The sequence below is a fragment of the Lissotriton helveticus genome, chromosome 10 (assembly GCF_964261635.1).
Source record: "Lissotriton helveticus chromosome 10, aLisHel1.1, whole genome shotgun sequence".
In the NCBI taxonomy this organism is placed as follows: domain Eukaryota; kingdom Metazoa; phylum Chordata; class Amphibia; order Caudata; family Salamandridae; genus Lissotriton; species Lissotriton helveticus.
This window is the reverse complement of record NC_136071.1, coordinates 445,980,737-445,995,265: the sequence shown is the minus strand read 5'-3', so window position 1 is coordinate 445,995,265 and position 14,529 is coordinate 445,980,737. Positions and strand designations below refer to the sequence as shown.

The window sequence follows — 14,529 nt, the reverse complement described above, 5'->3', positions numbered from 1 at the left end:
GAATAACCACCTATACGAACGCATAAATGCACCCACTCCGCGACACACTGACACAGCACTCACCTTCACACCCCGCCGGACATGTCTCGATAGCGTATCCCCCTGCTCTCTTCTTCCTTCCTTTTACGTCCTCATTTTTCCCCCTTTTCTTATCCACTCGTCCTTGAGCATGCCAAGGAGCCTCGTCCTGAGCTTCCTCCTATGACATTCTCCCCCTTCCCGTTTGTCCAGTTGTTGCTCCTGATCCCCGCTCCCCACTTACCCTAGTTGGATATATGGCAGAGAAATGACATCAAGACGACATAGCTACCCCGATGATAAATAGTTTTTTTTTTTAAACACTTTATTGAGGCAGATGTGCAAACCACATTATCATATGAAGAAAACAGTGCCTTGTTACAAAGTCTGTACTTAAGGCAGGCAAGTAGCTCAGTTAACAGATGGATGGGTACAGCAAGACAAGCATTCGGTTTGCACCATACCGTATGAAAACTGTTACAGTAGAAATTTTTTCCAATAAAGCAACTGAAATACAAATTAAACAATACCAATAGGTCAAAAACAAAGAAATAATAACAAGGGGCAACAATAATGAAAATCAGATTGCAAGACTAGCACAGTAAAGCTATCAGTATCACAGTAAGCGGCATCCTTGCCAATGACCATAGCACAGTAAACGTATACCAAGAGCCATTCCATCCAGGAATGAGTTGGGCCAGCTGCATGAGTTCATACAGTGCCGATTCGTCTGAAAGAGCTGAAAGGTGGGCTGTGTTAGCGTGGCGAGGACCATCACCCGTGTCGGCCTGAAGATCCCTACTATCGGGAACCCCATCGGGCCCCCGTCCATCAGGCCCCATCTCCACACCAAAAAGGAAGTGGCCAACAGTCGCAGAGGCTCAGTCAGTGTGGAAACGCGGAGAGTGGGATCCAAGGTCTAGCCCACCCCGGTCGGTGTGTTGGGATGCAGAGACTGGGAGGGAGCCTCTAGTGTCTTCCGTGAAATGTATTGGCGGTACGGACCCCAAATATCTGTAGGGCGGGAAGAGGCCGGGAGTTGGTCAGAATACTCCACACTATTTACATTGCAGAATGCCACACTCCTCAGCCAAGCGGCAACTGAGGGGGCACGTCTCGAGCACCAGAGCAGCGCGATCTTCCTCTTGGCCAGAAGGAAGCAGACCGACGCCAATTTGCGGAGCGCGCGGGGAAACTTGGACATATATCCCATCAGGGCAATCTCTGGAAGGACCGTTAGAGACAGACCCAAGATCGCACCCAGCGTGTCGTGTATTTCAACCCAATAAGCGTGCAACTTCGGGCAAGTCCAGGCAAGATGAGCAAAGTCAGCCTGAGGGGCATTGCATTTAGGACAAGTATGGGGACGAGTCGGGTCGAATCTGTGGGCCAGCGCGGGGGTGTGATACGGCCTACGAAGGAACTTAAAATGTATAAGTTTGTGCCTGCTGTTCATGGAAACTTCCCTAGTCATGGCACAGCATGCTCCCCACTGGTCGTCAGTTATCTGGGTGCCCAGATCCAACTCCCATGCGGCTCGCACCGCCTCGTCAGACACCGGAAGGGAGGACAGGCAGAGTCTGTAGAGTTTGGACACGACATGGGCCCCCGAAGAGTTCTGGATGATGAACGTGAGGGCCAGAGTGTCATCAGGCGGCAACGGGAAAGTGGGGAATGTAGCCCGCAGCAGCGCCCTTAGTCTCGCAAACACAAACGTGTCCATAAAAGTGCGGTCGGTGAAGCGGGGGTCTTCAGTAATAGAAAGAGCGTGGCCATCTGGGAATAAGTCACCTATCGTGTGCAGGTGATATTTAGAAAGCGTTCGACTAATCAGTGTTTCGCCTGTAATGGGGAGCCAATGCGGGCTAGGAAGTGGGAGGGCTGGAGAGTACAGTATGTCTACGCGCAGCAAACGTCTGAGTTTGTCCCAAGCCCAAGTCGTAGTGGTGAGAGGGAGTATGTCGTGTGGGTCGGGAGGGATGCCTTTGGGAAGCACGGCATCTAGAGACACAGGGAGCGCTGCGTCCGCTTCGGGTTTTAAATGTGGGATCCTGGCATCTGGATGGTACCAGGGATGGGAATACGAGCATTGGGCCACCAGGTAGTAAAGGTGGAAGTCCGGCACCCCAAACCCGCCCCTCTCATAAGGCAGTGTCAGCGTGCTCCAGGCGAGACGAGGGCGTTTCCCCCCCAAAACCAGTCTGAGTAGGGCTGTGCGCAATTGGGTGAAAAAAACCTTTTTGAGAGGGATGGGGATGTTATTGAAAAGATATAAAAACCGGGGCAGAACCACCATTTTCACTATGGCTATGCGCCCAGCCATCGATAAAGGAAGGCGGAGCCAGCGATCAGTGGTATCTTCCAAAAAATCAAGGGCGTGGCCATAGTTCAGGCGGATAATGGATATAGTATCTAAGTGTATATGTATCCCTAGGTATTTAATGGAGTCCTCGCACCATTCCAACGGGAGGGAGCAGGGCCATCTAGCCGTGGCGAGGGTGAGAGGGAACAGTTGCGATTTGTGCTAATTAACCCTAAGACCAGAATAGTCACCAAATCGCGTAATTTCAGAAAGCAAAGGCTGAAGGTTGAACTCAGGGTTGCGGACATAAAGAACCATGTCATCCGCGTAGAGTGACACCAGAAGAGGCCCGGTGCGGAACTGGAGCCCCCTATGCAAATGTTTCTCTTGAAAGTGTCTGACCAGGGGATCCATAGCCAGTATAAAAAGTAAGGGGGACAGGGGGCACCCCTGTCGCGTACCTCTGGACAGGGTAAACCTATCTGTGACGGTGCCATTAAGGCGAATGCGAGCCGCTGGAGCTGTGTACAGCAATTCAACAGTCGCCACAAACATTGCAGGCATGCCCATCCTACGCATTACATCCAAAAAGAAGGGCCACTCCAGAGTGTCAAAAGCCTTCTCGGTGTCCAGAAAGACCGCAGCAGCCGGGATGTCAGGGTCAATTCTGTGCAAAACCGAGAAAAGAGTGCGGAAGTTAAGGGAAGTTGATCTCTGAGGGACGAAGCCAGACTGTACTGGCGAAATAATTGAGTTCACCAGCAGTGCAAGCCGCAATGCGAGTACTTTAGCCAGGATTTTATAATCCAAGTTCAGGAGGGACAGCGGGCGATAAGAGCTGCAAACCGTTGGGTCGCGGCCTGGCTTGGGTAACAAGACTATAACCGCCTCACGGAGCGTAGGAGGGAGAATACCGGACTCCAAGGACTCGGCATAGACCTCAACCAGAATGGGCACCAGTTCCTCTTTGTATGTCTGATAGAAATCGGCCGTAAAGCCATCCAGGCCCGGTGCTGAAGATCCCCTCAGCGAGTCTATCGCTTCCGCGATCAACTCGGGTGTGATGGGATGCGCCAAGAAATCTTGCATATACCTCTCCAAGAAGACCATAGCAATTTCATCAATATAGGGACCGGGGTCACGGTGTTCGTCGGAAAGGGCAGATTTGTAAAGGTGCTTGTAGTAAGACAAGAATGTGTTGCAAATGGCAGGAGTAGTGTAGAGTGGCGTGCCATCGTCAGCTATTATTTGTGTAATGTACGCAGCTTGCCGTGGCGGGCGCAGCAATTGGGCCAACAGTCTGCCAGGTCTGTCTCCCTCACCGTACTGGCGCGCCGTGTGGTACTTGCCCAGATATTTCAGCTCTCTGTCCGCCTCATCCCTGAACTTTAAAAGGAGCTCAATGCGTTTCGCTTCGTTGCCTGGGGAGGGATCAGAAAGGATTTGAGACTCAATAGCCAACAGGTCAGTTTCTAATCGGGCCAGGGAGGTTCGAATTTCGCGCAGCGCACCGACATGTTTGGTAATGCAGACCCCCCTTATAGTAGCCTTGAACCCCTCCCATAGTGTGGCCCATGTGGTCACCGAACCAGTGTTGAGGTCGAAGTAGTCTTCGATCGCAGAGCGGATCCCCTCAGTGAAAACTGGATCCGCAAGTGCACGCCCAGGAAATCGCCATTGCCGTTCGTACCCACCCAACCTAGGAATCGCAAGCGCCAGCACTACAGGAGAATGGTCAGAGATTGTGCGCGGCAGGGTGCGGAGATCAGTAACCCAGCCTGCCAGGCCCGGAGAAAGGAGACAGTAGTCGATCCTGGTGCTCGTGCCGTGGGATGATAAATAGTTAAGACATTAACACTGGACATCACGGACAGTGACTATTGGCACACACACCGGAGACCACGGTGACACCCCACGCGTAGGCATCACAGGACACGTCTGTTGTCATGGTGCGTGGTGTGGCATAGACGGCCCGAGACGCCTGACTATAGGAGTACACACACCATGTTATATTCCTGCCACGGTTGGGAATACAATCACCGCTACCTTTTGTCATCAGGCTTGTTAGCACATTACACATTGAGGCATGGCTATTCAATAATTGGCATGCATCAGACAGGATGGAAGTGTCGATCTTACCACACCTGACATAACACTCAATGGAGATAATGAGCATGAGCTCATATTGTGAAAATGAGGACTTGCTATAAGACTTCCATGTACCATTGCTTCCAACACTGATGCCCGAGACATGGGGCCACTGCATTGTGTAATAATGATGTTATATATGTTTTCCGCCATACAATTGTCTTATTTAAAAAGTCGTAATAGATGATATTTTACTGCTATATTCTCAATAAAATATATTCAAACAAAAAAATCAGCATCTCTGAAGCAGTAATCTGAGATGAACAAAAGGGCGATCCTGACCTAGCAACATTCCCACCTCGAACAATAGGAAATGCAGTCCCCACCCTTCACCGCTACAATCTAATAAATTGCAGTGCTTGGAAAAAATCGAAACAGCAGACCCTTGCTAACAATAGCCTGAGAGATTTCTAAATGTATGTGGCTCTCAATCCTCCTTAGTATAGGAATCTCCACCTTATAGCAACAGGAAAGCCGCCTATAAACTTCCCATGCTGGGGAAGCTATCCTTATCCTTTATCTTGTACCATGATAAAACAGTGGCATCCATAATGGTATCCCACTTGTTTCTGTACTCAGACACATACTCATGGAGTCCTACTACAACAGATGTTCTACAGCCATACACACCCACTCGGCATTCACACAGGATATAAGCGCAAGGTTCTGGGTTTTCACACAACAGCAGAACTTTACATGAGAGGGGACAGTAGACCACACTTTCGCTGATGCAGATAAAAAGGTTATGTCTACCATAAGAGATCACAAAACACAGTACGCTGCCATTACCGCTTTATGTGCTAAACCCAAGAAAGGGGCATTAGTCTCTGTCCACTCTCAGGGTATGTTTCGCAAAACCTTCCAGAACACAGGACTGGTCCTGGACCTCACATTGTCAGAGTATCTCTGTGCACACGCTAGATTAGTATGATGCCAAGGCCCCAAAAAAAGACTGGGTACCAGATACATGCCGTTGGTTACTCAAAACCTTGTTGTTATCATGCGGGGGACAATTCTGTCCCAGCACATTCTGCCTATTTTATGAGTAGTAACATATGAAACACTTGCCTTTTGAGCTTGTGCTCCTTGACATCAACAGCCATGGCGATTGAAGACAAATGCTGTCTCAACTAAACTAAGAAGAATTCAAAAATTAACTATGCACGCTATATGATAAACTGGTGTGTATCCTCGGAGAGCAGTTTCAAAATCTGTTCCTTATAGAATCAATCAGAGATGCGAGTTTCAGGAATACATTTTTTTAAGGCCATGGTTTTTCAGAAATCCAGTCAATTGTAAACAGATGATGAGATCTGCACAGCTTGCGTACAATGTAAATGTCCTTCCAAATGTGACTTCATTTAAACACCAGGAAAAGCCGTATTGAGTTCCTGTAAAATCATAAGAGTTGTTTTCCCTCTTTCGTACAGTGAAACATGATCTCCCAGAAATGCTTACCAGCATGCCAAGCTGTATTGCCAGCATGGCCATTTTGGCTTCCAGTTCGGGTTCTCGTTCAGCTTCCCGAAGCGCCTTGGCCCCTCTGGCATGACCCATGTTTCCTAGGCATACCTTGGCAACATCCAGTCTCCTTGTCTTGACACACATCCGTGCCATATTCTCCCACACAGCCTCACTGCAATGGGAGGAAACAAGAAGAACATCCAAGTTATGTAACTAATATTAGCTGTTAGTATTTGCACTGGTCCCTAACATTGACCAAGGTCAAAAAAGTTCAACAACATACAGGTTGTTATGAGCAGCCAACAAACACTTTCAGAGTTTAGAAGTTATAGAAAATGAAAGTTGCTTTACAAAGGCATGAGATGCAAAATGTATATCGACCCTGGCTAGAACACATATGGAAGATAGCTAACTAATGGTGAAACTATAACGCTCAATTGACTCGTTAGAAGTGCCACAGCGACGCTTCATAACATGGAAGGACTACTACAGATGGTGCTCACTATCTAACATACTATCAATCTTTTGGGATGAGCTACCAGACACCTTTTGGCACTAAATGATAAAGTCACTGTACATCAATTCTTGAATATTAAAGGTACTAAATGCTAAGGAATAGATTAACTCATATCACTCTTCAGACATGTGTAGTAGGCCCATAATATAGACCTAATGACAAGAAAGGGCCTACATTGACATCAATCAAGCCCCGAGTGTCATAAAAGGTGATAACCACTGTGCTCCTTTCTAAAGTATTACTTTAGTACCCTTTTTTAGGTCTCGCTAGACGAAAGCAAAAGCGAAGCTTTTGCTGTCTATGCGAGACAACTAATGTAATCACTTTTAGGGGAATGTGGACAGCAGACTGTCACGAGCTTCTCCTGCCGGAGATTTGACCTCGTGAGCGCGCACACCCAGCCCGGCGCCGTGCACGTCCCCTGCCACAGACACACACATGCACACGCAGGCAGGAAGGCCCACACACAGACACGCGCGCGCACCGCGCCCCCCACGCCCCCGGCCCCCCGCCGCCGCATACATAGAAGCGCCCCCGGCCGCCGCATACATGAGGCCTCACGCCCCTCCTCTCTATTCGGGACTCACCGGGTCGGCTGGCGCTCGGCGGCGGGCCGGTCTCTCCTTCTCCAGCGGGGGCTCCCTCTTGTGCACGGCCCCCCCCCCCGCCATGGCTGGCACGGCATCTCCGGTCTCCCTCACGACTCGGGAGACCGGAGGACAACAGGCAAAGCTTCCGCAAGGCAGTCGGAGCGGACCCACCTCTTCCCGGCCCCGCCCACAACCAGGCGGCGGGCCGGACATCTGCTTCCGGTGTTTTCCTCCGGGCTGCGGCGGTGATTGGTTTTTTTAATTCGTGCCCGCCGGTTTTTTTAATTCGTGCCCGCCGCTTCCCCAACACAGGAGCAATTGAGAAGAGCCCCCTCCTCTATTAACGCAAGTATTGGTTCTTCCTCGGCCACGCGCACTAGGTCCTGGGACTTGCACAGAAGCAGCCTTCGCCGTGTACCTCGTCCTCGAGCTTACATAGCCTAGTTGTAGGTTTGGGAGCGAGGGTTGGCATGTTTAATGTGGAGGATCAAGTAAGGGGATTGAGTGCATGTGTGTGGAGGAGACAGGACGATACAGTAGCAGAGTGTGGTCTGTACATGTGCAAGTTGTGAAAGGGTGTTTATAGGTGGGACAGCGGGTGTTAAAGGGATTAACTGAGGTGATTACTCTGTGTGCAAGAGTGATGCACACATGGTGTGGGTATGCATGTCTGTATGTTTGTGGTAGTTTAAATAGCACTACTCCTCAAACGATGGGCATAATTTGCATAAAGTGTTTGTCGTTTAGGAAAAGCATTTTTTGTTATTGCCGAAAGGTATATTAAATGTTTTGAGAGAGATCTTTGCATTGCAGTCTAAACATTTTGTTGAAACAGTGTTTTAAAGTGCCCACTGCACTCTTTTGGAACTCAAGACGAAGAGCGAGATGGAGCAGAGATGCTAAATTCTCTGGTAACTAACCACAAACAAGCATTTGCAATGCAATAGGTCTCGCATTTGCGAGAGTTTAAGCTATTGACATTGTAAATGACAATGCCTTTCATTTATGTTTTAAAGACCAACACGTAAATAAAAGGCATTGCCATTTACAATGCCAATAGCTCAAACTCTCACAACTGCGAGACCTATTGCATTGCAAATGCTTGTTCTGATTGGTTGTGCATGCTTACTGTAGACATATTAACCTTTCTAAATGTCCCCAGGTGGCTAAATGCACTCAGGGAATGTTGTTGCCTCCCGAATGCATTCAACTGCATTTATAAAGCACCTTATTAATGTTTGTATGGGCCCAAATTGCTGTTACCTCACCCTTGGAAGTATGCAGGTGTATGCATGAAAGGGTGGGAGCTGGTGGAGGAAAACCACCTAAATGTAGACAAAAGTATTGTTTGCGGAGTTCTTGAGACTTCCTCCAGTTGTATGAATGAGGGGTGGCAGTCGCATAAAGCAGCAATTGCATGTGGTGTGAACAATGTTGAGATTCTATGCAGGATGTTCACAGTAAGGCCCAGTGGAACTGCATGTGGAGGTTTGAGAAGTATATGTGCAGATTAACAGGAGAGCTATATTTGTATGTTCAGTCAACATGCATGAGGATCAAAGATGGGATCCAACGGTGATGCAGCATTCAATAAAATTTGAAGACATAGTAAATGATGCATCTTGTGAGCTCACCAAAGTTCTTGCCACGAACCTCAGGGCAGACGGTACAAGATTCTTCTTTTTGTATCAGCATGTACAGTGCCAATGATTATGCTACTTTTAGAGTGAAGAGTTAATTTTGTGTGCTATGGGCAAATTTTGTTCTGGAGGAAGGAGGGATCTATTATATGTGAAGCACAGTGAGTGAAGTGGAGGGCCTAGAAGGAGGTTTTTCGCAGATGTTAACAAATGCAGGGTGCATTTATACCAGAAGTGTTGTCACCTTTGGTATCCAGCTCATCACTACACCACTGACCTTATCAGCGATATGATGCCAGCTATTATCTTACTCAGAAATTTGCAACAAGCTCATGTCATGATACAGTGTGTCCAGAGGGTGCATTACAGACTGGTGCACAGAGGAGGAAGAAGCTTACAGTGCGGGTGTAGGATAACGGATCATTAGGAACTATCAGCATGCCACCATAAAACAAAATCCAAGCATAACCGATCAACCAACCAATATTTCTGCAGGACCAACTCACAGTTCGGGACATAATTTAGAACTGAACACCTGCCACAAAGACATACAATTCATCCTCCACTCAAGAAATGTTAAGATCATCTTCATAATTATCTGATTCTAGGATGATACAAGTCACAATTCCAACTAAGAAATTTCTTGGGTATACAGTGGGGGAAACCTGCACTTTGGAGAGTCAGTGCCCACAGCGCTCTTATTTGGGATATTTTCCACTGAACCCTCCCCGGAATTTACTGCAACCTCAACCATCTCCTCCTCTGTAAGAGCATGTTTCTCCCATTGGTCCATCATGAAAGGTATAACCATCTCTCTGCAGCTTGGGACCCTCCACCCTGTATCTCCTTCAACTCATCCAGGAACAGGTTTCTCAGGCTTGCTTCTTCCAATTTACTATCTGCCTTACTACGTACATGTTATGTTTTTAGGAACTAGACTTACTAACCTCAATTTGCACTTACTGGAACTGTTATCTAGCGATCCTCACCACTTGCTGCCAAGCAATCTCTTGGCACTCAGTGGGTTACTGGGCTCAGACTGGATCAATCAGAGATGTTCAACACTGTTGTCCGGGAGCTTAACCTTACTGTTGGATCTGAAACGGAGTACCATGTACACCCCTTTAGGATCTCACCCACAGAGGAGTGAAGGATTACACAGGAAGGTGGTGTGTAGTTAGGGACTCAGAATTCATTAAGGCAAACAAGCATATCACAATAAATCAATGTTCAGCCACTGCTTATCTTCAAAGAAGAAGTATCTTTATTTAGTACAAAACAATGCAATATTGTACGGATTATCACATGGGAAATTTCATGTACCCTTTAACACTAATGGGCAAAACAGCTGAGGCTATTTCTGTGAGACAGTTACTCCCAATATTTCTTAGTGCAACAAGTACAGTATTGTTCTCGGGTTCCTTCGCTGTGGGCTATAGCATGCCAAAAGTCTAAAGCAGCTGGCTTAGGGAGCCTTTCAGACTGGTATCTCATTCCATTTTCTCCTTTTTGTGGCTTTCTTCATGTTGCACAGTACCCTTAAACCATTCTTGGCTAGTTATGGCAGACAGCGCCAGCAGCTTCTGGAATGTCAGTGGGAAGCATGGGTCCTTAAGTTGTGTACGCTAACCCCTCAGAGTCTAGCAGGCCGGGGTCTCACCCCAGCTGGACCGAAGGTTGTTCATGTGGAATTCAGGGTGCAGACACAATGTCACAGATGAGCATAGGAAACACCAGCACCAAATCAGAATGTAGCCATGGAGTTGCTATGATTGCAACTTAAAAGCACCACCCAAACATCTTAGGTGCCCATCCCAGACGGCCATGGTGAGAACTCAGTCGTGGTTGCAGGCAGCAGTCGAGGCAGTTCACTTTAGGCAATACTGCATCTTTATGGGGACCACTGACTGATATAGAGTTGTTTGTAGCCCCTCGTGGCTTCTTGGTGCTCAATTGCAGCACCGGAACTCTGACAATCATGAGTTGCTTGACATTCTTCATCCATGGAGGTACTCAGACAGGTCACAAAGTGGGGTTTGCTAGGACTTGGAGGCCACACTCTTGCAGATTGATGGAGATCTTTCCCTAGTTTGGTCCATTCACCCTAGCCTTCTGGGTTATCCAATCTTCTGAGAAATGCCTTCTTATGCCAGGACATCACCAATGTCCTACTTGCAAATTTGGACAGATGTCTCTAAAAATAGAACCCAGGCAGTTTGTCCTGGTAGGTCAATGCACTGTTCTCAGGTGTCTGGTTCTAAACCTGGCTAGGGGAGTAGTCAGTGGAGCTCAAAGAGTTTCTTGATCCCACTAGTGGGGTGACCCTGGCTTTAGAAAATAAATCTTGTCTAATCTTCATACTGATGTTGCAGACAACCTTTTGTGTATTTCAGCAGTTCTGTTCTGTGACTGGTTCACATTTCTGAAAATTTCAATGCAGACTGCATTGAGCAAACCAAAACAAGACAAGGCTGCCTCACTTAACTACTTGTACACCTGTTGGAGGGGGCAACTATTCCCAGAGAACAATGGGCCAGAAAAAAAAAGAAGGAAACTCCCTAGCTTCCTTTACACTCCTCTGTCCGACGGAGTGAAAAGGATTTATGGAATGTGTTGAAGGTGAATCCTAGCAACTCTCATCTCCTATCTAGGCTCTTACACATATTCTCCATGTTAGGTGTCACCAAAGTATAGCCAAATACAAAACAGAACCTAGTATGACCGCAGACAATCTCATCAAGCACTTTCCTCATGCATTCTCTACAAACGCAAGCAAGGTAAACGCTTGCGATATCCATGTACCACATCCATGGCAAAGTCCCTGTTGCAGGAGATTGGCAGGTCAGTTCAAAATAATGAAGCGGTTGGTAGGTTGCTCTGCCAAGGAGGTGACAGGTAAAAAGTCCTTTCCTGCTATTACAATAATTTTGCTGCCACAACTTTCAGTCCTTTACAGGCCAGTGAGGTTACAGCAGTCAACTGTCTTCTAAAGAAAGGCACACAGTGTGTCCCTCTGAACACAGAGCCCTGTTCTGGGTTTCATTCGATGTCACAGGAAATTATCATCACACATGCATGACTGTCTTGTGTGCTGAGGTGGGGTCAAAAATACTACAGCTTGCTGAGGGGATCTTGAGGGAGGTGGTGTACATTCTCCAAAGATTTTTACAGGACAAGGGATTTGCAACAGAGATGTAAAACAAGAATGTGTGCTCACGCTGTGCTTTACAATCTATGCATTAATGATTCAACAAGACTTTGTGCGATACAACAGGAGATGTGCCAACAACTGGCAAAAAGATTACACTTCTATTGTACACGGATAATTCTGTCCTCATTGAGGGAAAACCAGAAGCTACAAGACCACTCTTGATAGTAATAGACATTTTTGTGCACAAAACTGCTCATGAATGAAAGTAAATCGATGGCTATGTCCAAACAGATGATCACCACAGAACCCAGTTTATATCTCAATAAGAAAAGACTGGTAGTCGTGAAATCATTCCCAGCCCTGGACAAAAAATTGGCAATTAATGGCACAACGTTCCCTCACCCCTTAAAACACATTACAACAATCCAGTTTGATAGAGCCATTAAGGCAGAAGTCAGGGTAATTATGATATATCAGGGAACTCTGCCTTCAGCATATTCAAGAAACCAAATTGAGAAGCTAGAAAAGAAAATTTAGAAGCAAGTCCTTAAGGTTCTGGAGCCTTTCCTCTGCAGCTCCCCTGGCAGAAGAGGCACAAAAAACCATATAGAAGATAGGGTAAGATTGGCCTTGATAATGTATAAAAATAAAAAGAGCAACAACCCAATAGTATCCTTAGTGGACAACTGCAGGGAAGAAAACCTAATCCATGGATGTGTTACAAAAGAATAGAAGAATATGTATAGCAAAGCCAAAATGATCTGTGTGCGGATGATTTTTGAAACCAGCAGAGAGAGACTACCACCCAGCACAAATATAAAGCAGATGATAAAGGTTACAATGAAAAATCATCACAAAAATAAATATGCAAGAAGATGTGGCAAGTCTCAAAATCACATGGAAATAAATATTTTATTATAACACAAGCTCTAGTCCTCAGCTCATAAAATCCTAGCAATAGAAACGCTCTTTAAAGTGTGCAGGAAACAACCTCATGTTACAAATAAACAAGTTATCTAACTTTAGCAACACTTTTTCTAGTGGTTACTCTAGCTAACAGCGCCTTCTTCACCTTTAGTATATCCCAGAAGTCCGACCAGACTGGGAAGGTTCTCCCAGCAAAATCTCCTGCAGGTCAACAAGTGGTCCTGTGTGGCTAATGCAATCTCACATTGTCCCGAACGTGATGGAGTAGGGTCACATATAGGCATCACCCCATTGTGCTAATGTCAGTTTCTTAATCCTTCTCTTTCCATTCCCCCAAACCTTGGTCACTGTAAACACGCTGTAGGTAACAGTGAGCTGAAATGTATTGTGGGCCCCACAGGTGTTGTAATAATATGTGAAGTGCTTATTGAATTTTCGAGATGGTCATACGTTTTGAGATAAATTTTGAAATAGTATAAGTGATGTGAATTTAACTGAGAAACACAGAAAGGAATCTTTTTTGTTTACTTCTTGTGGGTCCTTATTACACTGTGCAGATGTCCAATTTACAGAACTGTGGGGAGGGAGGGTACTGAAGAACCTGCAATAAAATAGAGTACCCTCTAGAAGAACAAGTTACTTACCTTCGGTAACGCTTTTTCTGGTGGATATAGTATCTGCCTGTGGATTCCTCACCTTGTGAATATCCCCCTGCGTCAGCAACATTTGGAAATTCTTTTTGTAGCTTTGCACCGATGTGGACGACGTCACAGAAGCACGGCATCGCGCGCGGCTCCGCTGACGTCACCGACTCCATAATAGGCCCACGTCGGTGTGATGACATCAGTTCCGCCCTTTTTTCCGTGCCTTCGAGGCACGCGGACGGATCAACAACAGTAGATATACACACAATGTACATAGTACCAAATAACCAAAATAATACACACAGTGTGTAGTCAATGCAGGAAAGCAATTATAATAACACATTTCCTTTGACAATAAAATATTAACATTACACTAAATCAGGTATAGAAGAGTGGACAACGGGGAAGCGGGTAGGCCAGTGAGGAATCCACAGGCAGATACTGTATCCACCAGAAAAAGCGTTACCGAAGGTAAGTAATTTGTTCTTCTGATGGATACATCTGCCAGTGGATTCCTCACCTTGTAAATAGAGTCCCACAGCAGTCCCCACTCCCGGAGGAGGGTGTCCACTCCCTTATACAAAGAAATCCTGCAGGACAGAGCGCACAAAGTGTCCGTCCCTCCTCACTTCGGAATCTAAGCAGTAATGGTTCGCGAAAGTGTGGAGGGAAGCCCAAGTCGCTGCTCTACAAATGTCCTTTACAGGAACACCCCTAGACAAAGCAGATGTAGCAGACCTTTCTCTAGTTGAATGAGCTCTTAAACCTTCAGGAGGTTCCTTACCCGCCAGAGAGTAGCATATCTTGATACACAAGACAATCCATCTCGACAGCGTGCACTTTTGCACCACCTTGCGTCTTCTGGCTCCAACAAAACCAACAAAGAGCTGATCATCCACTCTGAACTCTCTGGTTCTGTCCAAGCAGAAGCTCACCGCCCTCTTCGGGTCCAAGCGGTGAAGTCTCTCCTCCTCCTCCTTGGAAGGGTGAGGGGGAGGATAGAAGGTAGGGAGGGTAATTGACTGCCCAGATGGAAGGGAGTTGCTACCTTAGGCAGAAAAGCAGCCCTGGTCCTGAGTACCATTCGTTCAGCATGAATGGTCAAGAATGGGGGCTTAGAAATAAGAA

The 14,529-nt window shown here is 46.7% G+C and overlaps 1 protein-coding gene across 1 annotated transcript in view; it reads right to left on the bottom strand.

Moving 5' to 3' along the window:
• IFT140 (intraflagellar transport 140) overlaps window positions 1–14,529 on the bottom strand; it is a 1,386,753-nt gene that overhangs the window by 258,007 nt on the left and 1,114,217 nt on the right. Inside the window, exon 19 of the mRNA XM_078662938.1 lies at window positions 5,927–6,104. Coding sequence (XP_078519064.1) covers window positions 5,927–6,104 — 178 coding nt within the window. The remainder of the gene's footprint in view (window positions 1–5,926; window positions 6,105–14,529) is intronic.